This window comes from Bubalus bubalis, chromosome 5 (assembly GCF_019923935.1).
Source record: "Bubalus bubalis isolate 160015118507 breed Murrah chromosome 5, NDDB_SH_1, whole genome shotgun sequence".
NCBI lineage: Eukaryota > Metazoa > Chordata > Mammalia > Artiodactyla > Bovidae > Bubalus > Bubalus bubalis.
The window spans coordinates 110319088-110337986 of NC_059161.1; the positions used below are offsets into that span (position 1 = coordinate 110319088).

Sequence of the window (18899 nt, forward strand, 5' to 3'; positions counted from 1 at the left end):
GGCAGCCCACCAGGCTCCCCCGTCCCTGGGATTCTCCAGGCAAGAACACTGGAGTGGGTGCCATTTCCTTCTCCAATGCATGAAAGTGAAAAGTGAAAGTGAAGTCGCTCGGTCGTGTCCCACTCTTCGCGACCCCATGGACTGCAGCCTACCAGGCTCCTCCATCCATGGGATTTTCCAGGCAAGAGTACTGGAGTGGGGTGCCATCGCCTTCTCTGTTATTTAGGCTACAGGACTGCAATTAGCCTGGTGTCTGTCTTCCCTTTGTGAGGGACACAGACCCCTAGCTTTCACCTCTGCCCCAATACCAAGTGTGACTAGCCTATCCTTGGCTCTCAGTGTGTTTGCCTGAGCTCCTCTCTCTGCTCCTGCTGGAGGCAGATCCATCCCTGGCCCCAGGGACTTTTCAGTCTAACAGAGGTTAGCTGCTTGAACACAAGGTTCAAATAACAAGGTACTAGGATGTATTGGGGGTAAGGGGGTGGAAAGGGCAGGTTAAGACAAGGTTTCCTGCACAAGCTGCAAAAATGACCCTTGCCAGAAGTGGTGGTGTTTGAAGAGTGGAGATGGGAAAAGGGAGGACACCCTGGGAGAAGGGGACCCGTGGGTGGCAGGGAAAGCAGAGGTAAACACTCCATGCAGAGTAAAAGGAACCCTTCCTGCACACCTGGGCACTGGGGGAGCTGTCTGACGGGCTTAATCTCATCTCTCATCTACTCCCCACAACACTGGGAACCAGATACCATAATCTCCGTGAGGAAAGCGAACCTAGACAGGCCCAGCACGTTCCCAAGGTCTCACCTCCAGCAGGTGATGAGCCCTGGATGTGAACCCCAGCATCTCACACCAGAGCCCCTCTGGACCAGCTTACGGCACACTGCCTCCCAGAATTCCCACTAAGTCCTTTTGGCTGGCTGCTGAGAAAAGTAGAAAGTCAGATTGAAAGGGAGGTCATGCATCTTCTTCCTTGTTGCTCAGTTGCGTCAGACTCGTTGCGACCCCATGGACTGCAGACCCCAGGCTTCCCTGTCCTTCAGTCTCCCAGAATCTGCTCAAACTCATGTCCATTGAGTCAGTGATGCTATCTAACTCTCTCATCCTCTGTCATCCCCTTCTCCTCCTGCCTTCAATCTTTCCCAGCATCAGGTGCCGAAGTATTGGAGCTTCAGCTTCAGCATCAGTCCTTCCAACTAATATTCAGGACTGATTTCCTTTAAGACTGACTGCTTTGATCTTCTTGCAGTCCAAGGGACTCTCAAGAGTCTTCTCCACCTTTGCCCTATTCAACCACCTCCACCCTCCAGCATTTCAGGTGCACAGCAGGAGGGTTTCCCATACGGACATGCCAAGGAACACTGCTCAGGAAGATACTGACATTCCCTCCAGAAGGAAACAAGCTCAGAAAATGTCACTCCCTATATCCCCCGCCGCTGCTTCACACGTCCATCAACATCCCAAAGAGATGTCCCTTCACTGTTTAACCCAGCACTCGCCACTGTTTGCCCATCTCACTAGACCTGGCTTCAGTGCCTGCAGGGCAGTGCCCGGCCGTGTACTTGGACTTGAACGTGAACTTCAGGGGAGCGTGGTAGGCCCGGTCGCCCTGGGGGTTGGCTGCCTCTCCGCTGTTACCACCGACCCGACTGTGCCTGGCCTTTGGAAAAGTCTGGCATCATTTTCCTCACTTGCCTGAAAAGAAAAAAGAAGGTATAAACGCTTCCCTGGCCGGGTGTTGGGGCTTCCCTGATAGTTCAGTTGGTAAAGAATCCGCCTGCAATGCAAGAGACCCCGGTTCGATTTCTGGGTCGGAAACCCCGGTTCCATTCCTGGGTCGGGAAGATCCGCTGGAGAAATGATAGGCTACCCACTCCAGTATTCTTGGGCTTCCCTTGTGGCTCAGCTGGTAAGGTGTTGAGAGGACTCAAATGAGTGAATCAAAGGTACTTTCCTTGTTTGACAGAGAACAGCCCCGAGCCTGCAATTTCCGCTGCTGGTTTCGGGGAACTCGGGAGGAAAGACCTCGCTAAGCTCACGCCGGCTCAGTGGCTGCGCGGATGCTCGCGATCCTCACCGTGGGCCCGAGGACGCTGGCGCGGAGGACTTGGCCGCCGGCGGGCAGGGCGTCCCCTCAGGCCCGGCTCCGCGCGCCGGAGCGGCGGGCGGAGGAGGGGCCGCGGGGCCTGGCGCCTCCGCGCTTCCGGGGCAGCGGGCAGCCGAAGGCACTTCCCCCGGACGGGCGGGCGGCCTCGGGCCGGAGCCCGCGCCCCGCACTGGTCGCACCAAGGTGGCGCCCGGCGCACCCAGGAGCAGGTGAGCGCTCGGGGCCCCGCGGGCCGCGATGGGCGGGGAGAGCAGGGGGCGGGGCCGGCAGTACCCCCGCGGGCAGTGGAGACCCTCTTTAGGCCCGCGTCCGACCCAGTTAGCGGCCGATCCCTGGTCCCCGCTCCCGGACTTGCCCGTCCCCTCTGGGGCACCTCTGCCGGGTTCGCCATCATTCCCTCTCCGCCCCTTCACCTGGCCACCCGTAGCACTCACACGGCGGAAACGGGGTGAAAAGGCCCTTGGAGAGCGCTGTCACCTTCTCTGTCGCCAAGAAGCTCGTGCAGAGAGTCCTTGACCCTGCGCGGCCTGGCTCGGTCAGGTGGCTTCCGTCTTGAACCGTAGATTCTTTTCCCTCCAGTCTCCCCGCCTCTTTCTCTGCTCGCAGCCTCTCTCTCCTCTGATGGCCTTTGTGACGGTGTTTCAGCAAGAGCAGGGCTTTCCTTAAGGGTAAGGGTTTATGAGGGGGGATCCCTTCCACAGTCATTTCGTGAACCTAGGCCATGGGCTGCGCATCGTGTGACAGTACTGAGCGAGACAGTCAGCCCCCTGTCCTCCACCTGGAGACACTAGGAAACACACACACCCAGCCAAGTGCAGCTAAGAGACCGGAGGATGGGGTACACACTCATTGAGCTGACCCAGGGGCTACGGAGAGTCAGAAATGACCCACCATCAGAGGAAGTCACGGTCTAGTTAGTTTTAAAACCTTTTATAAAAATTGAAGTACAACCTACACAGAGAAAAGGGCCCAGATCTTAAGTGTACAGCATACCCAGCGTCACTGCAGGATAAATAAAACATCACTCACACTCCAGATGCCCTTTTGGGGGAGGTGTCTTCCAATCACTTTCACCTAAAGGTGACTGCTACCCTGGCTTTAACATCATAAATAATTTTATTTGGTTTTGAACTTGGGAAACTTAGGGTCATACTTCTGTACTTTTGTGTGTGATGTTTTGTGCTCAATATGTTGATTAACTCTTGTTGCATTTAGCGGTGGGGCTTCCCCGGTAGCTTAGCAGTGAAGAATCTGCCTGCAGTGCAGGAAATGAGGGTTCGATCCCTGGGTCGGGAAGATCCCCTGGAGGAGGGCATGGCAACCCACTCCAGTATTCTTGGCTGGGAAATGCCATGGACAGAGGAGACTGGCAGGCTACAGTCCATGGGGTCGCAAAGAGTCAGATATGACTGAAGCAACTTAGTACACATGCATGCATTTATTGGTAGTTCATTTATTTTCATTGATGTGTAATTTTGAGCTGAATGGATAGACCCCAGTTTATTTCTACATTCTACTGGATACATAGATTGATGGATATGGATTTTTTCCAGCGTGGGGTTGTTGTAAATAGTGCTGCTGAGGCTTTCTTATGGTTGTCTTTTGGTGAGCATGTGTAAGCGCTTCTGCTGAGTATATTCCTAGAAGTGGAATATAGCGCCAGTTTTTCAAAGTCCCTGTACCAGTTTACACTCCTACAGGCAGTGTATGAGTTCCTGTTTCTTCACGTGCTTACCAGTTCTTGATACTGTCTGTCTTCTTCATTGTAGCCATCCTGCTGAGTGAGGGGGAAGTCGGGTTGCACTGAGGTTTAATTTGCATTTTTTTCTGATGACTAATGAGTTGTGCATCTTTTCATGTCTGCTGGACATTTGGATATCCTTTTGTGAAGCGTCTGTTCGATTGTGCCGCCTGTTTTTCCAATGCATTATTTCTTTTTTCCTTACCAGTTTGTAAGAGTTCCTAAATATTATGGATATGAGACATATTGGATATGTGATATTTTCTGTCTCAGGAGATTGCTTTTTCACTCTCTTGATGATGTCTTTTGAAGAACAGAAGTTCTTCAATTTAACATTGTCCAGTTTATCATTTTTTCCCTTATGGTTCTATTACTTATGTCCAGTTTTTTTCTTTTTTTTAAATCATTACTTATTGGGGACATAGGGAGTGTGTGAAATGAGTGATGGTGGTCAAAAGGTATAAACTTCCAGTTATAAAATAAAGAAGTTCTGGGGATGTAGTGAACAGCATGGTGACTATAGTTAATAATACTGTATTGTGTATTTGAAAGTTGCTAAGGCAGTAATGGGAGAAGGCAATGGCACCCCACTCTAGTACTGTTGCCCAGAAAATCCCATGGATGGAGGAGCCTGGTAGGCTGCAGTCCATGGGGTCGCGAAGAGTGGGACACGACTGAGCGACTTCACTTTCACTTTCCACTTTCACGCATTGGAGAAGGAAATGGCAACCCACTCCAGTGTTTTTGCCTGGAGAATCCCAGGGACGGGGAAGCCCGGTGGGCTGCCATCTATGGGGTCACACAGAGTCAGACACGACTGAAGCAACTTAGCAGCAGACTTATTGTGATGATCGTTTCTAAATATATAAATAAATTGAATCATTATGTTGTTCACCTAAACTAGTACAATGTTAGATGTCAATTATATCTCAGTTTTTAAAAATCAGGAAAATAATCATAGTCAGGAAGATAATCGCCTATATTTTCTTCTAAAAGCTTTGTTGGGATTCTCATGTATATCTACTGTCGACTTGAAATTAACTTTTTCAGTATGTTGGAGTATGTGGGTCAAGATTCATTTGGTCCTACAAGGCGGTCTAAATTGACCCAGACCACCTTTCTCACTGTACCACAGTGTCAGCTTTGTTATAAACCAGGAGAGTATATAGATGTGGGTCTGTTTCTCAACACCCTATTCTTCCATTAGTCTGTCCTTGTATATGAATATCATTGTGCCTTTTACTGTTGTTTTATACTGTCTTTATTATGCTGATAGTGGAAGTCCTCTCAAAGTTCCTCTTTAAAAATTTTAGGTTGTTTTTTTTTTTTTATATCTGATGTCCCCACTCCCAAGCCTTTTTCAAAAATATATAAAAAGCAATCATTTTGAAAGCTCAAAAGGAAACTAATGTATAAAGGCATAATTTATAAACTGTATCCATCGTTTAATTCATTGCTACCACAGTCTATATTACATTCAGTGCCTGCATATTTACATGAGACCTATGGCAAAGCACATAAAAAGTAAATTCACATCATTTTAGTTTAAAAGGACCTTTAGGATATAGTTTTAAAACAAAGGGAGTGTTTTAAAACTTAGGAACTGCATTCCAAGGACCAGTTTGCTACATTTGACAAAATATAGCAACACATTAAAATACTTCCCATTCATGTTTGGTCAGTAAGATATATTCCTATGTGACTGAAATACAGCTAAAGCTTTAGATTTTAACAACCAAAGTCACAATGCTTTTGATTTATAATATAGGGAGTTCCCTGGTACATTGACTAGTGGTTAGGATTCATCACTGTCAACTGCTATGGCCCAGATTCCATCCCTGGTCTGGGAACTGAGATCTCACAGGCTGTACAGTCAAAATATAAAAAAAATAAAATAGCGGCCGCTTCTATACACACATGCACACACACACACATATGAAAAATTTGACCTGCTATTTATTTATTTCTGGCTATGCTGGGTCTTCATTGCTGTGCGGGCTTTCTCTAGTTGTGACAGGCAAGGGCTCCTCTCCAGTTGCAGTGCATGGGCTTCCCACTGCAGCAGCTTCTCCCCTTATGGAGTATGGAGGTGCTTGGGCTTCAGTAGTTGTGGCCTGTGGGCTTGGTGGTTGTAGCTCCGGGGCTCTAGGGCACAGGCTCAGTAGTTGTGGCGAACAGGCTTAGTTGCTTCTTAGCTTGTGGGATCTTCCCAGACCAGGGACTGGACCTGAGTCTCCTGCATTGGCAGGCGGAGTCTTTACCACTGAGCCACCAGGGAAGCCCTTGACATGTTTGGTGGTAGTTGAGTCGCTAAGTCATGTCCAACTCTTGCGACCCCACGGACTGTCGCCCGCCAGTCTCCTCTGTCCATGGGATTTTCCAGGCAAGAATACTGGAGTGGGTTGCCATTTCCTTCTCCAGGGGATCTTCCTGACCCAGGAATCGAACCCTGGTCTCCTTCATTGCAGGCAGATTCTTTACCAACTGAGCTATGTTTAAAAGTCTTCAAAATTTACAAAATGTAGTGCTGAAAGCATTTGTACTTTGTTATATATTCAGCAAAAAGATTTAGTTTAATATAGATTATAAGACTTCAGTTAATTACCCAGAGTTCTATGACTATTTTCTGCCTGCTAGAGTCCCATCTTAAATCTGACTTTTTAGCAAAATCAGTAGTTTGAAATTTATTTCACAAAATCAATCCCAGGATTTGCTGGGCACTTTTCAATTATTCCACTGCTTATATACATCGAGACAAGTGGTTCCCTGTGTCAGAATTACCTGTAGAGCTCTTAAAAAATACAGATTTGCAGGCCCCACTTTATTGAATAAGAATTTCCAGAGGTAGCTACTTTTAAATTAACTTAATTATTTCTTATTTCTGGCTGTGCTGGGTCTTCGTTGGTGCACACAGGCTTTCTCTAGTTGAGGTGTGTGGGGACTACTCTCTAGTTTCGGTTTGTGGGCTTCTTGTTTCTGTGGCTTCTCTTATTGCCGAACACCAGCTTTAGGGTGCACAGGCTTCAGTGGTTGGGGCATATGGACTCAGCTGCCCCGCAGCATGTGGGATCTTCCTGGAGAGGAGATCGAACCCATGTCCCCTGCATTGGCAGGCAGATTCTTAACCACTGGACCACCAGAGAAGTCTGGTAGCTCTATTTCTTTAAAGTTTTCTCGGTGATAATGATATGCAGCTTCATTTGGGACCCACTGCTGCAGCCCATTAGACCAATCTTTAGGAGCATCAGAATCCTGGAGTATTTGGAGGGTTTTTTGTTAGTATTTTGTGTGTGTGTGTGTGTGTGTGTGTGTTTTGTTTTTTTGGCTTTGTGTGTGTGTGTGTGATTTTGGTTTTTTTGCTTGGTTGGTTTTTGTTTGTTTTGCTGCAATATGCGGCTTGCGGGATCTTAGTTCTCCAGCCAGGAATTGAAACCAAGGCCCCAGCATTGAGAGTACTGAGTCCCAACCACTGTACTGCCAGGGAATTCTTGGGGGTACTTGTTTAAAAACCAGGTTCCAAGTCTTCCTCCCAGAGATGTGATTCAGTGGATTTGGGGTGGGGCATAGGAACTGGCATTTTTAAACTCTTCCTTGTGATTGGTCCCTGTGTTCACTTTAGTGATGCATGACGAATTACTACAAATTTAGCAGCTAAACCAACACCTGTCTGTTACCTCAAAGTTTCTGTGGATCAAGGGCCGGGGAAAGGCTTGGCTGAGTCTTCTGCTGGGGTCTTACCCAGCCGCAGTCCAGGTGTTAGCTATGGCTGCGGTGCCATCAGAGACGCAAATGGGAAAAGAACCACTAATAAGCCCCCTCAGGTTATTTGTTGGCAGAATTCATCTCCTTGAAGTTGTAGGACTGAGGTCAGTTTCTTGCTGGCTGTTAGCGGGACACCACTCTTGGCTTCTCGAGGCTGCCCGAAGTTCCTTGACACCTGACTCTCTCATGACATAGGAAATTCTCCCAAGTTAGCAAAGGAGTCTCTTTCCAGTCTGTTAAGATGGCCTTTTACACCCACTCCCATGCACACACATACATCTGTATTAATACACAATATCCATATATTGTGTATTATCTATTCATCAATAGGTATTCATTATACCTAGTGATACATACATGCAGTATGTATATTTGTTATTATATATAAATATTTATATATAAGTTATATATAATATAAAATCTTTATATTGTTTATAAATATACATATATAAATATTATTTACATACAATATAATATAAACAAATATTTATATATACATCTTATATAGCAAATATACATACTATACGTATGTCAATAAGTATAAACATATATACACACATGATCATGTTACTAATTATATGATATATATATGTATACATTTATAAACATATGCTTGCACACACACACGCCCCATACGCATAGTAACATAGTATGTGAGTGACATACTACAGCCTTCGCTTCGCCATACCCTGTTGTAAGAAGTTATATGTCCTGTCTGTGCTCACAGTTGTGAACACTGGGGCCACCTTAGTGTCCTTACCTGTGTCTATCAAGCTATTAACAGTTAATTCCAGCACTTTAAAAAAATATTGATTTTGACTGTGTCAGGTCTTAAGTCGCAGCATACAGGATCTTTAGTCGTAGCATTCAGTGAACTCTTATGTGGGATCTAGTTCCCTGACCAGGGATCAAACCTGGGCTCCCTGCATTGGAAGTAGGGAGTCTTAGCCACTGGACCACCAAGAAAGTCCCATGATTTCAGCACTTAAGGGACATTGTCCTGCAAGTTCTAATGAATCCTGTCCTGACAAGCGTTTCAGCAAGCGTTTGAGCCTTTGAAACCAATGTTCTTAATTTTGAAGTCAAAGATCAGATGAAGTGTAGATGATACTATATCCATCAAAGAAGTGAAAAACTCCCTCGAACAGTTTAGACCTTTAAGCAGACCAGTTTTTAGCACTTAGAGTCAATGCTCTCTCTATTCAGTAGCCTCACATGCAATCAAAGATTGTGTATTACTTTCCCATTGCTTCTGTAACAAAGTACTACAAACAGTGGGTTCGTACTGAACACATTTGTTATCTTATAGATGCCGTGCATCCCTTCTGGAGTTGCTAGGGAGGAATCCAGGTCTTTGCCTTTCCCAACTTCTGGAGGGTGCCGCGTTCCTGCTGATAGCCCCACGTTGGCAGAATTCATCTTGAAGAGGCGCCCCACAGGACCCCGACCTCTGCTTCTGCTGTCACATCTCCTCTCACTCTGACCCTTCTAACTCTTCTAAGACCTCTGTGATTACATTGGCCCCCCTAGATAATCCAGGCTCACCTTCCTATCTCCAGACCCTTAGTCACATCTGCAAAGTCTGCTTCTTCCAAGTAAGGTAGCTTATTTTCACCCAGAATTAGGATGTGGATGTCTTTGGGGGACCACTGTGCCGTCTTCCACAGATAATATTTCCTGTTTAACAGAAATGGAATATGAATTAGATAAGATACATAATTATATATCTTCATAGGTTTCAGTACATTCCCTATACAATAGATACTGGTGACCAGTTAGATATTGAATAATACTTAATACACGTTGGGTTTTATTCAGTGAAGCTTTATAGTATTTACCTCACATACTAAGTTCCTTCTTATAATATTGAAAAAGTATTCTAAAAACACTGACAGTAACATGCTACTTTTTTTTTTCTTTTTGGTTTTGTTTTGAAGAAGCTCTTTACTAATTTTCTATCAAGTTTTTGTAATTATCTACAAAGTAGGTATTTAGGTCTATATCCTTCTACTTGATGAGCTGTTTAAAGGAACAGGGAAGAGTGACTACAGAACAAATCAGAGACTAGACAGAGCGAGTGATGAGAACTTCCAGTTGGAGATTTGGGTTCATTAGCTTCTTGTCTGCCTGACAAGTATGTCTTCTACATCTGCTGCTGCTGCTGCTAAGTCGCTTCAGTCGTGTCTGACTCTGTGCGACCCCAGAGACGGCAGCCCACCAGGTTCCCCTGTCCCTGGGATTCTCCAGGCAAGAACACTGGAGTGGGTTGCCATTTCCTTCTCCAATGCATGAAAGTGAAAAGTAAAAGTGAAGTCGCTCAGTCGTGTCCGACTCTTAGCGACCCCATGGACTGCAGCCTACCAGGCTCCTCCATCCATGGGATTTTCCAGGCAAGAGTACTGGAGTGGGGTGCCATTGCTTTCTCCGCTTCTACATCTAATACACGACAATTACTAAAGCCTGTCAAGATTAAAGCATATCTGCGTGTGATCGCTCCATAACCTCGGCTGCACAAGAACTGAAAAGAAACAAGGAAAATGCAGTAGGGTTTCAGATTCTGGGAAACAGACAGTGTACACAGTTAATGGAACTGATCTTCATTCTTGCTCAATTTTCCTTTGTCAAAGATGCTGTTTCCTGTGTTTGAACTTTTCCATAACGTCAGTCACTAGGGCTTATACCAGTCCACTTCCAGTGGCTATTGGGCAATTGGACTCCTTCTTAAACAAACAATGAAAAAACACAGCTACCAAAAATCAGCATTAGTGTCAAAAGGGTAAGTAATTTGATAAACTGAGAAACTGAATCTTAACTCTACATTGGTTAAGTATACTAAAGTTTTATGTCAATTTTGAACCTTTAAGCTGTTTAAAAATATCAAATCAGTCTCCAGTTTGTGTGTCAAAGCCAAATAATGAATTTTCAAATTAAAACACAATTGAAAAAACGTTTAAGATAAAAAGTAAGTAGCATTGTGTCTACTACTGGGGGGCTGGGGGCGGGGAGCGGGGCAGGGAGCCGAAGGTCATCTTGAATGGTTGAAATGAAGATATTAAGAGACAGCAACTCCTAGACTTCCTTGGTGGTCCAGTGGTTAGGACTCCCTGCTTCCAATGTAGGGGGCCTGGGTTCGATCCCTGGTCGGGGAACAAGAGCCCATGTGCCGCAACTAAGACCTGGCACAGCCAAATTAAAGCAAAAAAAAACCCCAACAACTCCCATATCTAACAGTGGTTACTAGGCACTGCCTCAGCCTCTCCACTTAGGGGGTCTGAAATCCAAAGAATATTAGGTAGGAAAAGAAACACACATCTTTGTTAATGTTCCCATTTTCGTGTCCTTTTGGCTGGCTTAGCAGCTGTCTGCTTTGCTCTTTAAAACATGCCTCTTCCCAAGCCCATCCCAACTCCTCCTTCTGCCCCTGAACACCTGCCCCGCCCTCTGCTGCTGCAGTTCAAGTTCTCTTTTTGAACTTTTATGTTTTCATGAATCATCAGTACCTCTTGTCGTCTCTCTGTCGGCTTGGCATAAGGGTGTTCAGCATTTAGCTGAATGAAACATGTTTGTCCAACATTGACTTTCTTCAACTTTTGAAAACTCTTTATCTCAGTGTGTCTATTCAGACATATCCTTTCTCTGTGGCTTCCGGGGGCGGTGGGCGGGGAGAGGGCCGGGCAGGGTTGTCTTGACCTCTGCAGATCCATCAAATAGTGAGACAGCAGTCTCTGCTCTAGTGCCCAATCCTCTACCAACCCTTCATCTCCAGAAGCCACTAGATCGCAGTGACTCTGTTTCAGATCAGGGTGGGCTCTGCTCCACACAGTATCCTCCCAGAAACCTAAGCAGAAAGAGTCTCCGCCATCAGGGACATTAGGTCATTGTGGTGGGAAAAGAACACAGCGAGTTGCCGTCTGAGGTAGTCTTGGTCCTTTGCATTTCCATATAAATGTTGATGCCTTTTGACAATCCCTTCCCTCCACCTCCAAAAAGTAAACCAACAACCTTCTGGAATTTGGAAAAACATTGACTATATCCCTCCAGTATCTGGCTTGTTTTATTTTTTAAAATATTTATTTGCTGCATTTGGTCTTAGTTTCATCATACAGGGTCTTTCATTACGGCATATGGGCTCTCTAGTTGCGGCTCTTGGGCTTAGTAAGTCTGTGGCATATAGGATCTTAGTTCCTCCACCAGGGATTGCACCCAGGTCCCCTGCATTGCAAGGTGGATTCTTAACCACTGGACCACCAGGGAAGTCCCTGGATTATTTTATTTTTTCATTTTTATTTATTTATTATTTTCTCTATTTGTGAAGAGCAGGTGCTTGGGCTTCTCACTGCGGTGGCTTCTCTTGTTGTGGAGCACTGGCAGGCTCTAGAGTGTGCAGGCTTCAGTAGTTGTGATTTTCAGGTCCTAGAACACAAGCTCAACAGCTGTGGCAAATGGGCTTAATTGCCCCAGGCATATGGAATCCTCCCGGACCAGGGATCAAACCCCTGCCTCCTGCATTGGCAGGCAGATTCTTTACCACTCAGCTACCAGAGTAATTTTTTCCTGAGCATTCTATACCATGCACTTTACATAAATCATCTCATGTAGTCTTCACAATAATGCTGAGCAGGCTGTAGTATTTCACAGATGGAAAAACTAAAGTTTTGCAAGAGTAAGTAGTTTACCAGAGGCCACAGTTCATAAGAGATCTAGGAACTCTGCCTGCGAGTCTGTAAACTCTACCACTTTGTGCAGCTGAGGGAGAGAGGGAGGGAGCAAAGGTTGGATGGCTGGGGGGCAGATGGAGGGAGTTATTTGGGGAAAGGCAGGCTTGGAGGAAAAGTCCTCTAAGGTTTCTTACATGAGCTGGCTTTCTACTGCAAAATATCTGTTTACCTTGACACATAATTATTTGTTCAAATAGCAACAGACCTTCTTCTCTGATTTCAGCATTTACACAAGAAGTTCCTACAACGAGGTGCTTGTCAGCTGCCCTTCCCCAGATCCCGAATGCAACCCTGGCCAGGTGGCACAGAGGACAGTCACTCTGCTGGTCATGCTGAGCTCATACTCTGTAAGTCTGATCACTACACAGATTGGGGTTTCACTAGAAACCAGCTCTAATCCCAGTGGTGGCTGACCCTAATCCCATAAGGGACCCATTTAGAGACTGAGCCTCTATCAGGCACCCAGAGAGAAAGAACTCCCAGAGCCCATGCCCAGGGACTGGGAGTAAGGTAGGTCCAGCTTTTGTGACCTGCTCTCTCTGTCTCTTGTAGAATGGCTGTTCCATGAGGTCAAGACTGGGGTCCCTCCCTTCTCCCACTTTACCAATGCCTGGTCTCATGGGGTTAGTTTGGACCCCACCACGATGGCATCATCAACCTCCTCCCCGGCTCCTGGCTCCAGGTCCAAGAAGCCTCTGGGCAAGATGGCTGGTGAGTAGACAGACTCCTAATTCCAGGAGGCTGCCTGGCTCCCAAACATAGGTGCTGAAGAGATACGAAGGAGGCTGATGGTTGGGGGGAGTGGTCCTGTCTTGACCTCAGTGCCCAGGGCTCTGTGGGGAGTGAGGAGGTGTGCCTCTGGGAGCCTTCAATCATTTTGGCTCACTGGTCTCCAGGTGTGCTCAGCTAATCGTCCCAGCCTGGAAACCACCATGCTGAGTACTTAACTTGATGTCTCTTGTCATCTAAATCACTCAGAACCATTCAGAGGAAGGAGATAAGCAGAGCAGAGAGAGAGGACAAATCCACTTCCAGAACACCAGACTTTGTGTCCTGATCAAAAGCTGGAGAGGCTGAGTTGAAATCATTTGGAGTACTCAACAATATGCCAGATATGGCATTATTTCCTCTAACCTTCAACAACAACTGAAATGAACCCATTTTCCAGATAAGGAAGTGGAAGCATTGACTGGCTTGTTTAAAGTCATCCAGAAAGCAAGCGGTCCACAATCAAATCTATGGGGCCCTCCAAAGTGTGGTTTGGAATCAATCAGTGCTAAGGTCTTCCACATTTCCATTTTACCCAACTGGCAGGAAGCTAGGATTTCTCAGGGCTTCCCAAGTGGCACTAGTGGAAAGAACCTGCCTGCCAATGCAGGAGATGTAAGAGATGTGGGTTCGATCCCTGGGTTGGGAAGATCCCCTGGAGGAGGATATGGCAACCTACTCCAGGATTCTTGTCTGGAGAATCCCATGGGCAGAGGAGCTAGTGGGTTATAGTCCACAGGGTCGTGGAGTCGGACATGATTGAGGAGACTTAGCATGCACGTACCTAGCGTGTAGGATTTCTCATGGCCAAACAGGTGCCAATCCCTGCCTCTGTTTCGCTCCCCTTAATCTAAATCCACCTCCCCTGAGTGCTAAAAGTGGGTTTGGGGACTAACTGACATTTACCAGCTTAATACAATTCTGCTTACAGATTCACAGATGGTTGACTAGTCATCTCGTGGGACGTTCTGGTTAGGATGAGGGTATCAGAAACCAAAGGGTGTGGAGCAGGCAAAGCTATCTTTCCTAATCAGGCTGGTAAAACAGCTAGAGTTGTTGTTTCTCATATTGTTGTTATACCAAAGATTTTTTTTTAATTATTGAGGTATAATTGACATACTCTATTCCATTAGTTTCAGATGTACAACATAATGATCCAGCATTTGTATACATTGTGAGATAATCATGACACTAAGTCTAGTTAACTTAGACTTAGTTAACTAGTTAACTAAGTTAACTCTAGTTAACATCCATTACCTTACAGTTCCTTCTTGTGATGAGAACTTTTAAGATCTACTCTCTTAGTAACTTTCAAATATGCAGTACAGTAGGACAAGCTGGTATTATGTCTCTGCTGACTTATAAAGCTGCCAGCCTTATTTATTTATTTTGGCTGCTCTGGGTCTTTGTTGCTGTGTATGGGCTTTCTCTAGCTGCAGTGCACACAGGCTTTTCATTGCGGTGACTTCCCTTGCTGAGGAGCTTGGGCTCTAGGGCACGTGGGCACCAGTAGTTTCTGCTCGTGGGCTCTAGAGTGAGGGCTGGAGCTTAGTTCCCCGGAGGCACATGGAATCTTCCTGGACCAGGGATGAAACCTGTGTCCCTTGTATTGGCAGGCGGATTCTCAACCATTGGGCCACCCGGGAAGTTCAAACAACCAGTTTTTATGTATTCCCCAAACCTTTGAAGACAAGGGGAAGTTTGGGGCAAGTCCTGAGGGATGGACACAGTGCACAGAACAGCTGGTGTGAGAAGGTGGGCAGGGGAGACGGACTGGGGTCCCTCCTGAGGTGACTCTTCTCTGGTGGGGTCGGGAGGAAGCCCCTGCTGCGAACTCCAAGCCTAAGCAATGCCTCTCTCCACTGCAGACTGGTTCAGGCAGGCCCTGGCGAGGAAGCCCACGAAGATGCCCGTCTCCCCAGAAAGCGCCCTCAGTGACGTTTCACACCCGAGCTCACCGGACAGCCCCCCATCCCTGGGCTCCAGCTCAGAGGTGTCTCCCATCCCTGCACCTTCGCACGGGGGCGCTGACGGTGGCGGCGGCAGCAGCAGCGGCAGCAGCAGCGGCGGCCGCTGGAGCAAGGACTATGATGTATGCGTGTGCCACAGCGAGGAGGACCTGGCGGCCGCCCAGGAGCTGGTCTCCTACCTGGAGGGCGGCGCCGCCAGCCTGCGCTGCTTCTTGCAGCTTCGCGACGCCACCCCCGGCGGCGCCATCGTGTCCGAGCTGTGCCACGCGCTGAGCAGCAGCCACTGCCGCGTGCTGCTCATTACCCCCGGCTTCCTCCGGGACCCGTGGTGCAGGTATCAGATGCTGCAGGCGCTGAGCGAGGCCCCAGGGGCCGAGGGCCGCACCATCCCCCTGATGTCCGGCCTCAGCAGAGCCGCCTACCCCGCCGAGCTCCGATACATGTACTTCGTGGACGGCCGCGGTCCCGAAGGTGGCTTCCGCCAAGTCAAGGAGGCTGTCATGCGGTGTAAGCTTTGAGGAAGGGCTTGCTCTACCTGGGCTTTTAGGAGACACCCAGTGTTGTCTAGTATGGGCTTCACTCTATTTTATCTTTTTAGGAAAATATTTGTCTGCTCAGCATCTTTTAGCTTGCGGGGATCTTCCTTGAAGCGTGAAGGCTCTTTCAGTTGTCACGTGAGAACTCTTAGTTGCAGGGAGGCAGGATCTAGTTCCCTGACCAGGGATGGAATAACCAGTCCCCCCTCCGCCCTGCATTGGGAGCACAGAGTCTTAACCGCTGGACCACCAGGAAAGTCCCTAGGCTTCACTTGATTGCACTTGGCAAATACTGTGTTTTTTTTTGTTTGTTTGTTTGTTTTGTTTGTTTTTCAAACAGAAGGTTTGTGGCAACCTTTCCTGGTCAGATGATAATTAGCATTTTTTTTTTCTTTTTTAGCACTATGTATTTTTAAATTAGGGCTTCCCTGGTGGCTCAGATGGTAAAGAATCTGCCTGCAATGCAGGAGACCCGGATTTGATCCCTGGGTGGGGAAGATCCCCTGGAGAAGGAAATGGCAACCCACTGCAGTATTCTGGTCTGGAGAATTCCATGGACAGAGGAGCCTGGTGGACTACAGTCCATGGGGTCACAAAGAGTCAGATACGACTGAGCAGTTGTTCCTATTCCTATTTTTTAATTAAGGCATGTACATTTTTTTAAATCAACTTTTTATTGAAGTATATTTGATTTACAATGTTGTGTTAATTTCTGCTCTGCAGCAAAGTGATTCAGTTATACATTTTTTTTTAATCTTCTTTTCCATTATGGTTAATCACAGGATATTGAATATAGTTCTCTGTGAAGGTATGTACATTGTTTTTAAAAACATAATGCTTTTGAACACTTAATAGACTACAGGAGAGTATAAACATAACTTTTACATGCACTGGGAAGCCAAAGAATTTGTGACTCACTTGACTGCAATATTTGCTTTATTATGGTGGTCTGTAACTGAACCTGCAGTGTTTCTGAGGTCTACCTGTAGTTCAGGATGCAGGCTCTGGAAAAGACTGTGTTACCTGGGTGAGTTACTTAACTGCTCTGTGCCTGGGTTTTCTCATTGGTTGAATGAGAATTATATTATATACCTAAGTAAGTATGTACAGTAAGTAGGTATTCAGGATACTGCCTGCCACATGTAAAATATTTGTAACAGGCAAGGCCTAGCACATGTCAAGTCCTCAATAAATATTAGCCATTATCATCATTATTGGGACTTCCCAGGTGGCTCAGTGGGTAAAGAATTAGCCTGCAATGCAGGAGTCATGGGTTGGATCCCTGGGTCGGAAAGATCCCCTGGAGGAGAAAATATCAACCCACTCCAGTATTCTTGCCTGGGAAATCCCATGGACAGAGGAGTCTGGTGGGCTACAGTCCATGCGGTCGCAAAGAGTTGGACATGACTGAGTGACTGAACATACACACACATACACATCATCATTACTAGTATTAATAGTATTAGATTTCTCTCATTGAGGTCAGGTTGGCCTCAAGAGCTAGGAATGTCCACCAAGAGCCAGGAACATGTCAGGAGGGACCCTGGTTTAGTATTGGTTTAGTAAAGCAAACAGGTGTAAAATAATAGGAAAGGATTGCCCATGATAAGCATATCCAGGGAGGGGCAATATGTAACAGTGGGTTTGGAAGGTAAAATATAGATTAAAAAGCAGTGGAGGCAGGGAGCTGTTGGGGAAACAGAGATGTTGGGATCTGAGGATGGTGACAAGCCCTGTGCCTCTTGGATCTCTTTCAGACCTGCAGACCCTTGGCTGACGCTTGATCCATCACCACAGCACCCAGAAAGTTGGAGCAAAGTGGGAAATGGAGTTAGAGGGCCCAGGGCCTGGGATTTCAGCAGACACACTGAGTTGTAAGGAGTGAGTTTGCAGGACACTGTATATGACCCAGGGATCAGACTGTCTGTGGCCTCCATATCCGTGGGCTCTCAGGAAGGACCCAGGGAAGTTGGGGAGTCCCCCCAGGAAGGCCTGGAGAGGCTGGGGACTCCCCCAGGAAGGCCTGGGGAGACTGGGGACTTCCCCAAGAAGGCCTGGGGAGACTGGGGATCCCCCAGGAAGGCCTGGAAGAGCCAGAAAGTGGAGGTAGGAGGAAGTGCTGATACCAAGATATGGCCCACGTGATGCTGCCTGCATGACTGGACATGAAGCCTGGCAGGTCGTGTCTGTGTCTTCATCCCCTGGAATTGGGCACTGGTGTTGAGGTGCATTCCTCTTGAAGAGGTGGCTCACCTGAGTAAGGAGCTGGAATCCTGGACCACTTGCCTCAGCTGCATGGTTTTCCGCGGTGCTGGGGGAAGCCCTGAGCAGGCGTCAGGAGAAAGCAACAGGTATGGTGTCTTTCACACTCACACTCCTGCCGGGGTCTCCCTGTGACGTCATTCACATCTGAAAGGCACGAGGAAGATGCCCTCAGCACTGTTGTTTGTTTCCACTGCACACCTGTCTTTCGAGACCCACTCCTAGAGACCATTCAGAAGAGACAGGAGAGAGCAGGGAGCAGGCGGGGCGAAGAGAAGGGAAACTCAGACCTTTTAGCTGGGATCAAAAGCCCACTCATCGATGCACCGACACAGGGGCTTCATCAGGGGTCTGGCCAGAACTCATGCTTTCTCATGCAGAGAGCTCCTCACCTCTGCACTCAGAGGAATCAGCATATTCCTCTGGAGGATGGTATGTTTTCAATAAAACTTGTTGAGCTGAAATGAACTTATTATTTCCCTGATGTATACTTTTGTGTCTCTTCATCCACTCCCCACCCCCACATCTCCTTTTACTGAAAAAATATATACACATATATATTTTTTTAAAAACTGAGATATAATTGACATATACTATCTGCATATATGAGAAAACCTTTAATTACAAATTATCTTATTATATATGAAAGGACTAAAGAATAATGTACACTCACGTACTCTACACCCAGCTTAGAAACAAACTCTCACAAGCCCTTAATTATATTCTCCTTCCTTCTCCTACTAGAAGTAACCACTACCCTAAATTTTGAATGTTATCACTCTTAGCTTTTCTCTAGAAATTTATTACATATGTATGCATCCCTGACAACATACTTTTACATGGTTTTGTATTGTAAATAAGCGGTGTTATGTTTACAGATTATGCAAATTCCTTCCTTTGGCCATATGTTTGTAAGATGTATCCACGTTGATGCATGGAGCTCCAGTACATTCACTTTCATCCCATTATGTAAATATACCACTGTTTAGCTGCACATTCTTCTACAAATGGACACTGGGTTGTTTCCATTTTTTTTGTTTG

The 18899-nt window shown here is 46.6% G+C and overlaps 1 protein-coding gene and 1 non-coding gene across 10 annotated transcripts; both read left to right on the top strand.

The window, feature by feature from the left end:
- Window positions 1-2187: 2187 nt before the first annotated feature.
- Window positions 2188-18326, top strand: LOC102404626 (TIR domain containing adaptor protein). 9 transcript variants are annotated; one of them, XM_025286394.3, is made up of 6 exons: window positions 12546-12669; window positions 12875-13033; window positions 13301-13603; window positions 14707-14845; window positions 14959-15567; window positions 17354-18326. In XM_025286394.3, exons 5-6 carry the CDS (start codon window positions 14997-14999, stop codon window positions 17371-17373), a joined length of 591 nt encoding a protein of 196 aa, XP_025142179.2. In that variant the 5' UTR covers window positions 12546-12669; window positions 12875-13033; window positions 13301-13603; window positions 14707-14845; window positions 14959-14996; the 3' UTR covers window positions 17374-18326. The 9 variants fall into 9 exon arrangements, with proteins under 9 accessions (XP_025142177.2, XP_025142179.2, XP_044799488.2 ...); XM_025286392.3 differs by lacking the exons at window positions 12875-13033; window positions 13301-13603; window positions 14707-14845 and adding exons at window positions 2188-2310; window positions 10232-10380; XM_044943553.2 differs by lacking the exon at window positions 14707-14845.
- On the top strand, window positions 10681-10753 carry TRNAW-CCA. The gene has a single exon. It is a non-coding gene; the product is annotated as a tRNA-Trp (tRNA).
- Window positions 18327-18899: the final 573 nt, after the last annotated feature.

Bases quoted from the DNA above. Each gene is read 5' to 3' on its own strand.
- LOC102404626 (XM_006057695.4), top strand. From the start codon at position 12,967: ATGGCATCATCAACCTCCTCCCCGGCTCCTGGCTCCAGGTCCAAGAAG. The intron at 13,034-14,958 runs GTGAGTAGACAG...TCTCCACTGCAG, and splicing joins GCCTCTGGGCAAGATGGCTG to ACTGGTTCAGGCAGGCCCTG. The intron at 15,568-17,353 runs GTAAGCTTTGAG...GATCTCTTTCAG, and splicing joins CAAGGAGGCTGTCATGCGGT to ACCTGCAGACCCTTGGCTGA.